The sequence below is a fragment of the Eschrichtius robustus genome, chromosome 9 (genome assembly GCF_028021215.1).
Source record: "Eschrichtius robustus isolate mEscRob2 chromosome 9, mEscRob2.pri, whole genome shotgun sequence".
NCBI lineage: Eukaryota > Metazoa > Chordata > Mammalia > Artiodactyla > Eschrichtiidae > Eschrichtius > Eschrichtius robustus.
In genome coordinates, this window is record NC_090832.1 from 17,365,923 (window position 1) to 17,382,050 (window position 16,128).

The 16,128-nt window shown below is 43.1% G+C and overlaps 1 protein-coding gene across 4 annotated transcripts in view; it reads right to left on the reverse strand.

The window, feature by feature from the left end:
• Positions 1 to 732: 732 nt before the first annotated feature.
• The window catches only part of SASH1 (SAM and SH3 domain containing 1), a 695,913-nt gene continuing 680,517 nt past the window's right edge, over positions 733 to 16,128 (reverse strand). For all 4 annotated transcript variants that reach the window (XM_068550749.1, XM_068550748.1, XM_068550746.1 and 1 more), the window contains 4 exons: positions 12,173 to 12,286; positions 6,999 to 8,125; positions 5,552 to 5,683; positions 733 to 4,084 (listed from right to left, as the gene is read on the reverse strand). In XM_068550749.1, the coding sequence (XP_068406850.1) occupies positions 3,821 to 4,084; positions 5,552 to 5,683; positions 6,999 to 8,125; positions 12,173 to 12,286 (1,637 nt within the window). In that variant the 3' untranslated portion in view covers positions 733 to 3,820. The remainder of the gene's footprint in view (positions 4,085 to 5,551; positions 5,684 to 6,998; positions 8,126 to 12,172; positions 12,287 to 16,128) is intronic.

Genomic DNA, 16,128 nt, shown 5'->3' on the forward strand with positions numbered 1-16,128 from the left:
TTCCACATGCTAAGTGAAGAAGTGTGGGGGAATGCTGTCATTCCTATATGGAAAAATGCATATGCAGTTATCTTTGTCAATAAACACAGCATTTCTGAAAGATATGCAAACACTGGTTATACTACTTACCTGTAGTGTGAGAAATAGGAGGCTGAGAGAAAAGGAAAGGGTCACTTTTTGGTCTGTCTCAAGTGCACATTTTACCTACTCAAAATGTTGTATTACACACTCCCTCCTAATTGAAAATGTGTTTTTATATCAACTGTGGCACCCTAACATTGAAAAATGATTTTTGTCAAGTTAGTTGATTTCTAGAATATCCCAATCTAGATGTTTTTCTCTCTCAGTGGAAGACTTGGATTGTTTCCATTTAACTACACATGATACTAGGCAAGTCTGCGTGCGCTCAGACTCTTCATTTGAAAACAACGGGTTTAGACTAGAGGTGGCTTCCAAAAATCTCTTTCTGGGCTGAGATGCTGCAATTATGTGACTTGATTATGCAATATTTGAAAAAAACCTGAAATAAATTGGCAAAGAAAATCTGAGTGAGTATGATAGTGAGTTTTTGTGATGTGGCAGAAGTAATTGTGTACAACTACTATTTTTACAATATATTTCATTCTTAAACCACACTTCATAAATTCCCTTTCATTTCTACTCTATGTACCTTTATAATACCCAGGGAACAACAAAAGAGGCATATTCAACTGAAGAAATTTATTTACTTTTTTTTTCTAGGTACATAGATGACATAATTATAGACAAGTTTTGATACATAGGAAAACCCTTCTGTCCACCTCTTTTTGCTAAATGAATCATCACAATAATTTTTACAATTTTTAAAACAATACACAGCTTTCTTGGGCTGAAGCAATCGCAAGAACATATTGGTACTGGTATATTACAGCTACTTACAATGTTTAAGAACAGCAATGGAGAAAAATAAGTTATTTAAATATTGATTTCATATACAGAAAGTGCAATGTTGTTAGTTGTTATATAATTTTGCTTGACAGTTTCTTGTTTATCAATTTAAAATCGAGATAACTTGGACTCAGACTATTATATTTTTTTTTTTCTGAAAATCCTACAGTACACACATGCAGCATTGACTTGCTGAATTGACTTCTTTTGCTGCAATTATGAAAGCAAACTTTGCTCTGTCAGGAACTGCTTTTCAGTCGGCTAGTTATTTCCAATTTCACCTTTACCTGGAAAGAGAAAAGGCCTCCGACTAAGGCAAGGCCAGGAAAATCTACTTCTTGGTTATCTGGGAATGTACGTAGTGGCTGGGACTGGCTGCACTTCCTCGTAGACAGCTTCAAAGGAAAAAATGACACACAGTGGATGTGTAGCTACCTGAGCCAAACTGCCTCTCCAGGTTTCTTTTGTGCTTTCCAAAGACGACAATTTTCACCCTTCCTCAACATTCTGCACCAAGTGCAATGGATTAAAACTGGATATTGCTGAAGCTGACCACCTGCCTTCTGGCATCCACAGGAGGCCCCAAACCACCTCGGTCAAACATCACACACAAACATTCAGGCTTTTCTAAGATCAAATTAAAAGTTTAAAGCAAAAGAAGACCAAACAAATACTAAAAGTAAAGAAACAAAAACAAAAAAAAATTTTGTTAAAAAGCACAATAAAGTAAAAATAACCTCAGATCCCACAGACTAGGAAGCCCTTCCCACTGAAAATGATTCATGGTCCCTGAATTTCACTTCCATGCAAAGGCAATGATTTCCAAAGAAGAATGAAAAAGATACAGTTTGGCATTCTCAAAAACTCATATTCAGAAAGCTCCCTTTTCTGGCACCACTTTTACATTAAGTGAAAAATCTTACCGTGAAAATGAACTAACACCTGGAAATTCATGTACGGTTTCCCCTTCTCCTTTGTTATCTATTACCTGACTTTATGTGTGGTCTTTTAGCTCAGCTTAAGCTATGAGCAGGCTCTCTCGGATGTCATGCTGAGGTACTGAAAATGCAGGGTGAGGAGCCCCTTTTACAGCGCCCACCTCACCACACACTTGAAATTCCTTCCAGTGACATAGGAGAGCCCTGCAGCCTCGTTACCTTCTAAATGGAATGTCACAGCCCACAGGAATGTCATACTCCAGATGACAAAAATGGGCTGTTTTGAAGAGTTCAACAGAAATTTGGCAGCTTTAGCTTTTTTTCTACATTTCCACAACTTCTTACATGGCATCTTATAGAAGGTGACTATTATTGAAGAAATATATATTATTCTTTCAAATGTATACCAAAAGCATGAAAAAAAAAATACGTCACCTGAGAACATCCTTTTCCTCCGAAACATGGATCCAGATATATAAAGCAAATGGTAAAATGGTTTTGTAATTAATGAAATCACCTTTTGTTCCCCCTCCCCTGAGGGATATCATCTGTTTTAATGAGTAGATGAAATATTACAGAACTTTTAAATCAAGGCTAAAAACATTTCTATCGTAAACGATCACACCCAGTGCTTAAAATAGGGTTCATGATAAGAATGTAAAGGAAAATCACTTTGTAAGCAACTGGAAACAATAATTTCTGTTTGCTAGAGAATCAGCCACTAGACTAAAAGAGAATGCTGAAATCAGTCAGAAAACAACTGAAAATATGCAACTACTTAATACATGGCCAATGTAGTTTGGCTCCAAAATGAACCTTTATTATATTTAAGTGAATTATCTAAATAAGAAAAGATGAAAAATAGTATTTTAATTATAAACCCCCCAAAAAAACACTTTTAAAATATCTTATAAACTACTTCCCTTTTAAAAAACAACCTCCTTAAATATTCAACTTACAATGACCTTTTGCAAAGGTGATCTGTTAGCTAATGACTGAATTTTGGAATGGACATGGTCAAGATTCCAAGTCAATACTGCAGCACGACGACCAACGTGGTAACAGCACTAAACTGATTAAAATGAAAGATCGTAACCTCAAACACACACATATACTCTCACACGTGATATCTTTGTGAATTTAAGAGTGCTTTTTACCAGATTTGTAGTTAGTTTAAAAATTGAAAGTCAACATGAAATTTGGCCTGATAAACACCCCTATAAAATAAGCCATGTTAGAGTGAGACAATTAGAAAAGCCCATTTCTGCTGGAAACATCCCAGATACGTTAGATGGCAGTCTAAGATGAAGATTTGGAACTATGGTTACATGGTAGTGAACACTAAGTTAGATAACTGCTTAAAAGCTTACATTAAGGCAAATAAAAGCTGATTGCTAGAAAGCAATTATTAAAATGTCTCTTGTTTATCTAAAGGAGAATAGGGCTTTCTTTTTTTCCTAGTGCAGCCAGATTTTCTTATTTTTGAACAAATGAGCCTGGTCAATAGTGTACAATCACTCCCGAGTCTGTTACTTTGGCCTGGCTAAAGCCCATCTGGGCCTCGGGAACCCTGCAGGGTGACAGACAGAAGGGCTAGAAGCACGCTTAGAAACAGGACAGGCTGCCCCTCCCTCTGCCCCCTGCCCTCACCCAGTGCACCAAGACAGACTGCAGGCAGAGCATTTGTGGCAAGTTGGCATCTTTGTTCTATTGTGTCCTGAAAACAAAAATAAGTGCTTGTCTTTTCTTTGGGGGTCAAAGAGAACCACACCAATTTCCTGGAGGGGGCTTTTCTGGAGAAGAGGGTCCCGTGCCAAGATTCCGAGTTCTGCTGGCCACACACTGGGCCTTTCTTCTGGGTCTGGTCTGCACGTCCAGCCAAGGAGGAATTGCATCAGCATCATAAACACAGTGAACGGGTGGCTCTTGTCCAGGGAGGTCCATTTCGGGCCTGACTACATGGCCTCGGGGCCTGGTGGCAGTTTGAAGAGTCTGGCTGCGGACACGAGCTTGCTTATGTGTCTCTCCTCTGTGATGCCGGCCTCCTGAAGGCAAGTGTGGGACAGAGAAGGCACTTGGCCCAGCGTGCTGAAGCCCGCTTCAGTGAGGGCACTGGCGTACATGGGCAGACCGATGGAAACCAGCCAATCCGACACGGATGAAACGCATCCGGGAGACAGGGGCTTCCTACAGATTTCTGTGAGTCCACCGCTTGGGATCTGGGTAACCAAAGAAAGCAATTTATCAAGATTCAACAGGTGCCACTGGAGAGCTCTTTCTTCTATGCCTAAAAGGAACACTACTGAAATATTATATTTATTACCACACTATCAGAAAGGGATAATGCTATGAGATGTCCAAGAACATGACTAGCATCAAGAATTCTTTCCTGGGCTTCCCTCGTGGCGCAGTGGTTGAGAATCTGCCTGCCAATGCAGGGGACACGGGTTCGAGCCCAGGTCTGGGAGGATCCCACATGCTGCGGAGCAACTGGGCCCGTGCGCCACAACTGCTGAGCCTGTGCGTCTGGAGCCTGTGCTTCGCAACAAGAGAGGCCGCAATAGTGAGAGGCCCGCGCACCGCGATGAAGAGTGGCCCCCGCTTGCCGCAACTAGAGAAAGCCCTCGCACGGAAACGAAGACCCAACACAGCCATAAATAAATAAATAAATGAATAAATGAGTGAGTGAATTCTTTCCTGACTTCTCAAAGGTGAGACAAATCTTCAAGGAAGTGTTGGAGGTTCCAGAAGGTACCTGGAATTAGATCTAACCCCAATTACGTGTGTAAGTCTCCAAACTGTAATCATTTATATTTCTGGCTATTTTGTCTCATGGTGGTCACGCTCTTCAACTAATGATCCTTACGGTGCTTGAAGAAGCAAACCTATGTGACAGTGTGAAAAGGAAGATACTCAGTGGGTAAGGTTTTCATAAAGTAGATTTTCTTCTGTATTTTGAATCTACATTAACATCCAGAAAATTAAGCATTTAATCAATATAGTCATAAAGAATTAAAAATACAATAATAAATGTTGGCTAGGGCAGGGAAATGGACATTTACACTTGAATTCTGAGAAGGCCAAGTGCTACACCCCTCAGAAAGGCAATTTACCACCAAATGTGCAAACCCTTGAGATTTTGTGCAGTCCTGATGAAGCAAATCCTCTTGAAGGACTATATCCTCAGAAATCTACCCCAAAAGTCTACAAAAATTTATTAACCAGGAGGTTCTTCACTCAATTGTTTAAAATAAACAGCTGGAAAAAATCTAAATGTTTCAACAATGTGGAATGGGCTGAACTAGGACATACCTACTAGAGCACTTTGAAAAATTGATAATATAAAAGAAATTTTAGTAACAAAGAAAGAGGTTCACCATCTGATAACTGAAAACAATAAGGTTTGCAAACTGTACATGTACTTTTATGTATGTGCAGAGAAATGACTAGATGGACTTTTTCACAGTGCTGGGGTTATGGATAATTTTCATCTTTTTCTCTCCAAAACCGTATTTTTAAACCTTTGTAGGCTGAGGAGGTATTACTCTCTCCCAGGTGTCTCCCTTCGATAGCTACAATGAACCCTGGGCTACGTAGCGGCTGCCAGCATGCTCATCATTAAGCTCTAGAACTGAATGGACTTCAAAAAGCTGGGTGAGGGGAGCCCCGAAGTGTGGGCTGCTTACCGCCATGCGGTGCTGCTTCCGAAGCAGCTTCACGCGGATCTGGTCCATGTTGGTGGCAACGTCCCTCTCGGGCTGATCTAAGTCTTCCGCATATCTCTGTACCAGGGCCTCAGGAATCCCACAGCGGCCGTGCTGCAAGGGAACAGAAATCTCTTATCGAGGGTTGCGAGGATCTTTTTCCTTCTCCAAGAACGGCAAACACAAGGTAGGATAAGACATTTAGCTACTAGAAAATAGGACCAAAAGTTTTAATTTGAAGTGAATATATTTTCTTTAGTGTCAGGATGGATGTTTTAGAGACAATACTTTTACATCTTTATCTTTTAAGTCGTTATGAGCTCTAGGAAAATGTTTTGAAATATGGGTAAAGCAGGACACAATCATTCTCTATTTTGGGGTCCAACACCCTCACTTCACTCTTATCATTTTGCAAAATGTTATTGAAGACAGTCTTCTAAACTGCAGGGGAGAAGGGCAAATTTGTGCCCTACAGAGAGTCTACTGTTGGTTCCTCAACTACAGCATAGAGTTATATCGCTATATCACTAGACCGGCATTTACTGTACAGTAGAATTCTCACTACTTTCCATTCAAAGGGGTTCATTCACTAAATATCAAGAAGGCAGAGGAGTATTTTATTGTAAGGCATTCTTGGTCATAAGAAGTTTATAACAAAGACTCCTGGGAATACATTATAATAATTCATGCATTCCTAGGAGTAACATACAGCTACATCTATTATCATGTATTTGTATTCAAAGTCATTTTGGTATTGGCAGATCTACTCTTTTATTTTTCTTCGAATGAGAAATGAGTTTTCATTATAGGTCTCAATGTTTTTAATACAATGAGGTATCTTTTCCCCTGTTACCCATACAGATAATTATACAGTACAATTATTACATCTGAATAGCGCTCTACAATTTTCAAAGTAGGTTCAGTTTTATTTTATTTGCTCCTATTAATACCTCTAAGAGGTAGTTATGCAGGTCATTATTAATTCCATTTTACACACAGGGAAATGAAATGGGGATGTGTTAAAGTCTAAAAACAAAGATGCTGAATAAGACACGGAAACTGGAACTCACGTCTATCCTTTCAGAAACTGGGTCTAGTACTGACTGATAGCTCTCCCTGCAAAGGATAGCTGCCCCAAATTAAATACAAACAAGTGAAAGAAGAGAAGAGAAAAGAAGAGAAGGGACAGGAGAAGAAACCCCTGAGGCTGTGTCTGCATTTCATCTGGGCGCTGTGCTCCCGGTTCATCTGAACACCCAGCGCGGGGCGGCAGGAGCCCCCGCTGTGGGCCACCCGTACGGTCACTGTCCATTGGTCCCCGCCGCCAGCTGCCTCCGGGGGCTGGGAGGTGGGGGGCGGTGCCGCTCCTCTCGCCTGGCCCCCGCCCGACTTAGAAGAGCCTGTGCAGTGGGGTCAGGGCCTCGGATACCTTATCGGAATAGGGCTCCTCGGTGAGATCGATGCCTTCGGCCCGCAGCTTCTTCTCGGTGAGCATCTCCAGGTCCACCCCGCGGGTGCAGGAGACCTTCCTGGCCAGGGCAGGGCCGAGCCGCACACCGTGCTCCTGGAGGCTGGCACTCTCAGGCAGCTCCGACAGCCAGGGTGGAGGCCTGGCGCTCGGCGGGCTGCCCGGCTCCGGCCCTGCGGGAGGCCTGGCCACTGGCAGTGGACAGTCGCTGGGGCCGCCGGGGCTGCCCTTTTTAAGGGGCAGGCTGGGTGCATCGGGGCCAGGGGCGCCGGGGGGACCGGGAGGGACAGGATGCAGCCCGTTGGCGAGGCGCTCCCTGCTCTTCTTGGCGGGGACGGGGGGAGGCTGGGCGGGAGGTTTGGCCTGCGTTCTGGCATCGGGGCCCCTCTGCCCAGCATCCACGCCTTCTTTGGTGCCCGGGGGGTGATGTGTCCCTTCAAAATCGAGTCCTTTCCTGTGACCCTCAAGAGGCGTCCTTGTTAAACCGTGTTTAACGGCGGGCGGTTGGGCGTCATAGGTTTTGGGTAAACACGAAGGAGGGGATGTGCCATGGGAAAAGGCAGCCATCGGGCCATCCAGTTTCTTAGTAGTCATTTTCTGAGGTTCAGAAAATCTCTTGCTTTGGGTCAGTAGCAGTGCATTGTCAACAGCAGAATCTAGTTTGGGGCTTTGAACCTTTGTGATGGAGGGCGCTGTCTTTTGTGGCACTTCGGGTACAATCTGAGGGGAAGGTTCTGTCACCTCACCAGGCACACCTTTTTCAGGCTCTCCTTGAAGGTCATCCAGGGAGTGGGATCGGGGCCAAGTCTCCATGGTCTGGGGGCCCTCCAGGGTCTCACAGCTCCGGCAGATGGAAACGGGGAGGCTCCTTCGGTTTTTATTCAAGTCAGTCACACACGGGGGATCACAGTGTTTGGAGGTGTGAGGGGTGAGACCACCGCCCAGCCTCCCCTCCCCTCCCGGCTTCAGCGCGTCTACTGGCTTCGTCAGAGGCAAGGTTGGGTAGTTGCCCAGCTGATTCCTGTTGAAAGACTTCAAGCTAGACTCGGCTGATGATTTGGCAGAGGGGCTGGTTTTACGAGACTTGCCTACAAGACAAAGAAATATTTTACAATCACATTTTAAAAAGCGAATCAATCAAACTGATGTAAAAGGTGTGCTAACGTAATTGAATCTCCAACTCTTATATCCCACTGTTGAATTACACTAAGCACATAAAATCACCACTGGTGATGTAGAGTCATTGTGGTCCCATGTTTATTTTTAGAAAGAATTCTTAGTCTTATTAAAGGACTCAGGGAGATGAAAGTTAATTGAGTTATGTGGAAAGAAAATACGCTGTGTCAGGCAATAAAATAAATCTAGGCCTAATGTCTGTTCGTAGCTGCAGTCAGTGTGGAACAAGGCACACCCACACCCCAGTGAAGAACCACACTGATGGGACTTCTGTTTAGGGAGTACAGTTTCCTAAGACCATGGTTGCAAAGAGGAGGTGGACTGAATTCTGGGACAGGTTCTTTAAATGGTATCCCCCAAGGTTCACTGGTGACCGCTGAATTCTCAAACCTCTCAAGCCCTCCCCGCCTTGTGTTTTGCTCAGGTGTGTAAAATAAAGGTACCCTAGAAACAGTCAGCCGACCTTGGTACAAATGAGTAAACAAGCTGAAGTGAGTATGTCGCCAGAGGCAATCTATAAGATACTGATATGGTTCTAATTGCCACTGGAGCAATAGACCTGATTCAAATAAAATGACCGTCAGACTGATAACTGAACTTATCAACCAGTCACAGTCTACTTAGTTGACAGCTGTTGACTGATACTAATTGCTACTGCTGCCTGGTGAACAGAGCCACCCATGGTCACCCTGAGTGCACCTGACCCCAATCCACTTAAGATTCCTCTTCTGTTTGAGACAAGTAAGCTGTCTGAATTTCCTACGGACTGCTTCCCGACTGTTAGGACAGAGAAGCAACAAACAAGGCATGCGGCCCTCAAATGGCTCTCTCCCTCCGAAACTGCTCTGTCCTCAGGCCGTGCCGCTGAGGCATTTAAGATACTGCTGCTCGTGTGGCCCTGATGGATGGTCTACTTGGTAAAGTGTTTTCCTCATGGACCTAATAGTTCCCAACACTCAAATGTTGGTTTTTATTGCAAAAAGAAGAGGACATAGGAGACACACAATTTAGGTTTTATGGCTGCAGGTATTTTAGATGGAATTTATTCACCTCACACAGAAGTCAGCAGAGGCTAACTAGAAATGAGAACGGCGAAGAAGTCAGAAAGGAAAAGATTAGCACTGCGTTCACGATGGTCAGAGAATTGTCTTTTCTCAGAACACTGCACTTTTAAAATCAGTACTTTTCAAAGCAGGAGGATCCTTTTTAATGAAGCTTCATTTACAAAACAGATCAAAGTTGAAATGTGGAGGTTTCTCAAAACCCAGGTCCACACACCGCCACCAAGGCCCCCATCCTTGGGACCCCGCAGACCACAGTTAAAAACCAGGGCTTAAGGCAGCATGAGCTTCTGAACCAGAAGTTACGAACTGCATAAGAGGGACTGCTTCTGTAAACCTTGTGTTTATTTCTCCACTCAGTGAAAATACTCTCCTAGTAAAACTAGAACAAAATCGTGCAGCTTGGTTTAATGTTTGAGAAAACAAAGGTGGGGAGGTACCATGTCCTTAACTGTTACGTGGACAAAGCAGAAAAGATGGTGGGGGTGGAGAAATGTCAAATCTATTTTGAAAACATCTTGCTTTTTTCAAGTGCTTTTGGTTGGTTTGAATTGTGGGCTTCCAACAATTTCATATCTTCACTGCATATGTTTATGCTGCTTTTCAAAGTGAAATTTATGGTTGATCCTGTTGTTCCAAAATCTGTTTAGTAAATGTTTTCTATGTGCACATAACTATGGAGGATATAAGTAAACCACTGATTCAAACTGAGTCCACATTTGTAGTGGGTATGGGAGCCAAAAACACACATTCTCCAATAACTTCCAAAAGCTAGACCATAAGGAGGGCTGGCCCAGTGACGTGAAGTTTGGAGAGCATAACTCTGAACCCGCGGTCATGCTGTCTGCGGGGAGAAAGGAGGTACCATATTGGGTGTGGGTAATTATATTCTTTCTCTCTAGCTGGTCTGAAGTTTTGAGATTTTTTTTAAAACAAAAATGTGCTCTTTAAGACTTAATTATATACCCTTCATTCAGAGATCTAGCTTTCATAAAAATGAAGAAATGTTTGAATAGACTTTTCACATCATTTTAATATGAATTTAGATATTTTCATACTGTAATGATGATATACTGCTGCCAGGAGCTATCTGTTTTTGTGGGGGTTTTTTTGAATTTTAGAATTTTATTTATTTTTTTATACAGCAGGTTCTTATTAGTTATCCATTTTATACATATTAGTGTATATGTGTCAATCCCAATCTATCTGTTTATGGAAGGAGTCATCGTGCAACTGCAATCCCTGAACTAATGAGCATGCCTCTTTTCCCGGGCAGGGTCCGAACACCGAGGGCCGCCCCTGCTCAGGCTTTACTGACTATTTAAGAAGAAAACTTGAGGTGAGGGATGATGATGATACTGAAGGAACCAAACCTTCATGCCCTGGCTTTGCATCATGTTCTCAGCGGGGCTCCTCAAAATCCTCATATAGAAATGAGAGACTCACAGATGACAGTCCCAAGCACTGGGATATTCTTGCTCTTCAGAATAAATAAGCAAACAAATAGGCAAAGAGACCTTTTATGGTATATGTTGCCTTTTTCCTTGTTCCCAAAATAGGTCCACCTATTTTCATCTAATCCATGGTTTGTGAAAGTACTTATGATAACATACAAACTAAATCCCTTCTGGCTTGAAGTTCAACTAAGCCCCGATACCCCTGGCTGATGTATGACGACGTTAAGTAGTTAGGGTATGGACTTGAAAATGCTTATGGTATTGGAAAATCAGGTCTAAAATATTGTCTACCATTGACTGAGAGCCTATTATAATGAGTCAGAGTGGTGCCAAGAGGAAAAGAACACGGGCTTCAGTTATTATTTAATCTCTCTTTAGCATCCTCATCTATAATATATGCACTGCAGGATCTGAGTGATAATTAGCAATTGCATACGTGCGCACCTAGCCCACTGCCTCATTCATAATCAGTGTTTACAAAGTGCTAGGTATTTTTAATATACTATTACTTTGCCTTAGAATAATCTATTAAAAAACAAAAAACAACTCACATTACCATTTAAAAAGTAAGGAGGAGGACTTCCCTTGTGGCGCAGTAGTTAAGAATCCGCCTGCCAATGCAGGGGACACAGATTCGATCCCTGGTCCGAGAAGATTCCACATGCCGTGGAGCAACTAAGCCCGTGTGCCACAACTACTGAGCCTGCACTCTAGAGCCCACAAGCCACAACTACTGAGCCCATGTGCCACAACTACTGAAGCCCGCGTGCCTAGAGCCCGTGCTCCGCAACAAGAGAAGCCACTGCAAGGAGAAGCCCATGCACCGCAATGAAGAGTAGCCCCCGCCTGCAAGTAGAGAAAGCCCGTGCGCAGCAACGAAGACCCAACGCAGCCAAAAATAAATACGTAAGTAAGTAAGTAAGTAAATAAATTTGTTTAAAAAAAAAAAAAGAGGTAAGGAGGAGTCGGAGATGTAATTTGGCCAAAGTCTTCAGCTATGCCCTATTCACGTTCAAACCCCAGGTCTCCCCACTCTAAAGCCCCACAGCTCTTTGCATGATCCAGATGGGGGGGAGGGGCCTAAACCTCTAAGAGCAGCAGGACAATGGAAAGTTTAGGGTCCCTTTCTCTGACACACAAGGTTAAACTCTTTCCAATTATGTGCTATGTGGGATGGAACAGTAACTGATGAAAAGACCTCTCTACTCATTTCTCAACATCATCAGTTGCCTAGGTTCTTCAGAGATGTTCCTCCCTCCTAAGGATCTTAATTAAGCACCAATCACCCTGGAAAAACTCCTCTCCCTATTGCCAGTTTTCCCAAAAGCAATGGCTCAGGCTGAGGAAGAAAGACAGTCATTAGCCAAAGCACAGATGTCAAGAAATGGCCCAGAAGGCCTGCGTATGAAGATGCATTCATGATTATCTGTGCTGACAGTACCGTTTTCCAGGTTCTCACTGCTTTCATAGCATCCTGAGTCTCGTGGAGAGCACCCACTCAAGCCCTGGCTGTCAACAAGCAGCTTCTCCTGGGATCCGGACTGGTCACTGTTACCTAGAGAAGATGAACACATAGCACGGGATCGTAAGAGGAGTGAAAAGCAGGCTCCAAATCAACCGCATCCCAATGTTATCTTCAGTTCTCACAATACATTTTGAAGCCTTGGACTTTGGAAGAGAACAAATTATTTTAAAGTAAATGAGATAAAAATGAACGAGTGAGATCAGAACACTTTTCTTTTCAAATCAAGTATCACAGGAAGTTAAGTTTGTAGACAGAGGACATAGTTGAAATACATCAATGCCTTTTAAGTTACCCTCAGGCCAACCAGGGAGAGGAGAAATTCAGAGCATCATGTCAAAAGTTGGGGGAGAGCAACCACAGTCCTTTCGGAGGGACGGTACCACCAAGTAGAAGCAGAGACTGAATAAATGCCTTTTTCACAAGGAGGAATTACGCCGTATACTTATTAGAGATCTAGAAGATTTGTGTTTCAATTTATTTGTTCCTAGCTTTCCAAATTTGGCAGCTAATATAAAGTGAGTGTCAAATAAACCATCAAATTTTATTAGCATTTAGGAGCATTTTTAACCCTCTGTGACGCGTGCTGGCTCTCGTATCATCTCAAAGGGAGCAAGGCTGACATAAAGGGGACATAAACCCCTAAGCTGATGAGGGGCCAGGGGCAAATCCTTTTGCTACTGTTATTTGGAATAGGTTAGAGGGTTTTCTCTCCTTTTTGCTTCTCTCTTTGTCTTGGGTCAGCATTTCTATTCCCTGCACACAAAGGGTAAGACATGGAAAGCTCAAAACACCCTCTAGCTTGGAAACTGAGTACAGAATACCCTGAAGGTGGATGACGGAAGCCTGAGCACCCTCATCCTAAGGAATCCTTCTAGAGAGAAGCATCAGATGTTTTCTGTTGAAAGTCGGCCTAGAGCCAATCACATGGGAAATCACGTGGGCCTTCACTACCCCAGCCGTGTCACTCTGCACATTCTATAAAGAGGGCATGGCTGGCCTTATGTAGGTTCAAAGTTACAGGAAGACTGTCTTTCAGTCATTATGCAGACTAAATGCTTGGTCGATAAAAATGGAAACCAAGAAAACATTTTCTACCTAAAATAAGTAGTTGACGATGAATGGCTTTAATTTACTTTTCTTTCTCTTCACTTCGCCTCCCCCCACCACACACACACACACACACACACACACACACACACACTAAATCAATAAACCAGAAATCTGATGCCTTTTCTTGGGTCATTAAAAAAAAATTGCGGGAAGGCTGAGGGCTGCCATTCCTACTGTCCATTGACCACTTCCTGTTTGTATTTCTCACATGGAAAGCATTTTATAACAGAAATCATGGCGGAACAAGCCCTTAAATTAGAGCACCATATTAAGAAATGCTATTTTTAAAGTGATTAATGAAAAATTAACTAATTGGAAGCAAAAGAGAAAAACCCTTTCCCCTCCCCCGCACCGAAAGTGGAACATTCTAGAGTGGTGTCCTCATTGTGTGGGGGAGTCTGTGGATTTGGAATGGCCTTTGTTCTAGCCTAGCATGTTATTTTGGAAAATGATACTTATAAAATGAGGGCTTGGAGCTATCAATTACAACCCAGGAAGAGGAATCAATGCAGTTTGTCCTTGGCGAGATAGTTCAGTGTATTGCAGCGGCCAAAACAGACTCCAAAATGCTGACCAATGGGAATAAAACAGAAGACTTGTCCCTGCCACTGCAGGAAAATGCAGACTGTGCCTGCATCTTTCGGGATCCCAGCCTCACCACACAGCAGGATACCTGAAGTTATTATGGGGAGTGAAGGGGTCCCTTGCATTGCCTGAAAACCACAGTTCAATCTATAAAATCACGAGGCCCATTCAAGGGGCTACAGCCACTTTCTTCCTGAAGGATCCAATCAGCAGCTACTTGCAGGAACCCAACAAATTTAGCCAAGTTCCCTAAAACTAAAAGCTGGTGTTTCCCCAGTAGGTTGTCCTTCTTCATTAGGGAGAATGAAGAGGCGGGGCACCTCTTAGATGTACTGCACATTCAAGGCTACATCCTCCCCGCACCCCATACTCACTAGAATTGATGCCAAGGCACAAAGGACGAGAAAGAAGGGGAGCTAGAATCACGAACATTCTCACAGTCAAGTAAGAGCGAAGGACTGGGTTGTGGGGCTGAAACTCCATTTGGACATGACCTGAATTTGGACTAAAGCTCTCCCCAACCCCATCTCAAAACACACACACACACACACACACACACACACACACACAGACACAGAGAGAAAGAATATGCTAAGACATTGATGAGACACCCAAACATTAAAAGGTGCTTATGCGCGAGGACATGTGCCATTTTCTGGAGCGTAGTTACCTTGGAAAAGAAGAAGGGAAAGGAATGGGATTCTTGGATAGCAGGCCTTCCAATGGGCTTGTAACACTTATGTCTTTAAAAAATAAGCACTGAAGTAAATATGACAAAATGTTAACTTTACATGGATTTAGGAAGTGGTATGTGGATTTAGTTTTCTCTGTACTTTCCTGCATATTTGAAATAATTCCTGATTAAAATTCTTATTCTTATGAAAATGATTCTGTTAAAAGAGAGCTTTCGTCTGGCAGACCTAGGAGAGTGGGTCTGGGATGAGTAGAAGGAACTGCCCTGGGACAATGAGAGTCTTTTCCACATGGAACCCTGCAGGAAGGCTGGCATTCCCCGTGCACAGATGCAATGAGAGAAGCTGGACCCATCTGAGTGCCAAGCAAGGATGCAGATGTGCCTCTTGCTCTTGTGGGGGGCTGAGCTGGAAGATGTGCAAGATCTCTCAGATCTCAGCAGGTCTCTGGATCTGTCTAGTCTGACAGAAATTGACTGCCTTCCTCTAAGGTATCAGTTACTTAGAGTACTTCTTAAACACAATGAATTTCAAAGCGCTGAATGTAGAATCTTCTAATCCTGGGATAATCCTGCTTCCAGGCTCTTGGTGCTCACTGGCACCCCTGAGCCCTTGAAGCCTTTGTTTTAGAACCACTAAAAAGAAGTACCAATTTATGTATGCGGGATGTTTTATACAGTGGCACAGCACAGATTCAAAATGGGATTTATGAAGAAGCAAAGAGCCTTCCTTAGACTTGTGAGTGAGCATCATGAGGGGCAAAGATTCCCTCCTATAAAATATGCCAAAGTGCACACCTCAGGACATGATCCCAGGAGGGACAAGGAGTCTTAGCCCTTGTGGCATGACAGAGACAGACCCTGCGCCTTATACTCAGAATTTAGCTTTGCTCCTCCTGTGTCTGAATGCTAAAGGAAACGCAATGGATGGAGTTTACAAACCAGCTGTTCTCAGTGGCTGAGGAAGAGCAAATGAGCTATTTTACAGGGCAGATGTGGTCCAGGAGACTAGATGATTGAACGTTAATTGATATTAATATAGCTGGTCGGCCATTCCAGGCACTGGGCCAGGCTCTGACACAACCTGGCCACAGATCCCCAAGGTGTCTCCTGGGGAACTCCAATACTAAAGAGACCAGGTTATAAAGTGATATAAACTGCGAAACACAATTCCCTTCAAATCTATCCCTGAAGGCAGTGTGTTTATCTAGGGTTTAGGCATCTATTTGATGGTGTGTCATCAGTTAATTTAGAGGGAGGACTTATTAAGCAGAAGTGAATTTAACTGCCCTGAGACACTTGCTTCCATGTCTCTTGTGCCTGATACATTCAGTAATGTACAATTTTTTTTTCCCACCATTCACCATGGTTTTGGTGTGTCTTTTAGCAATGGAAATGCTATTAGCTACTGATATTCCTGAAGCAGAGCATTTGAAAGAAAATGCATTTGAATTCAATAACTGGCAAGGATACTCCCCACTTTGTG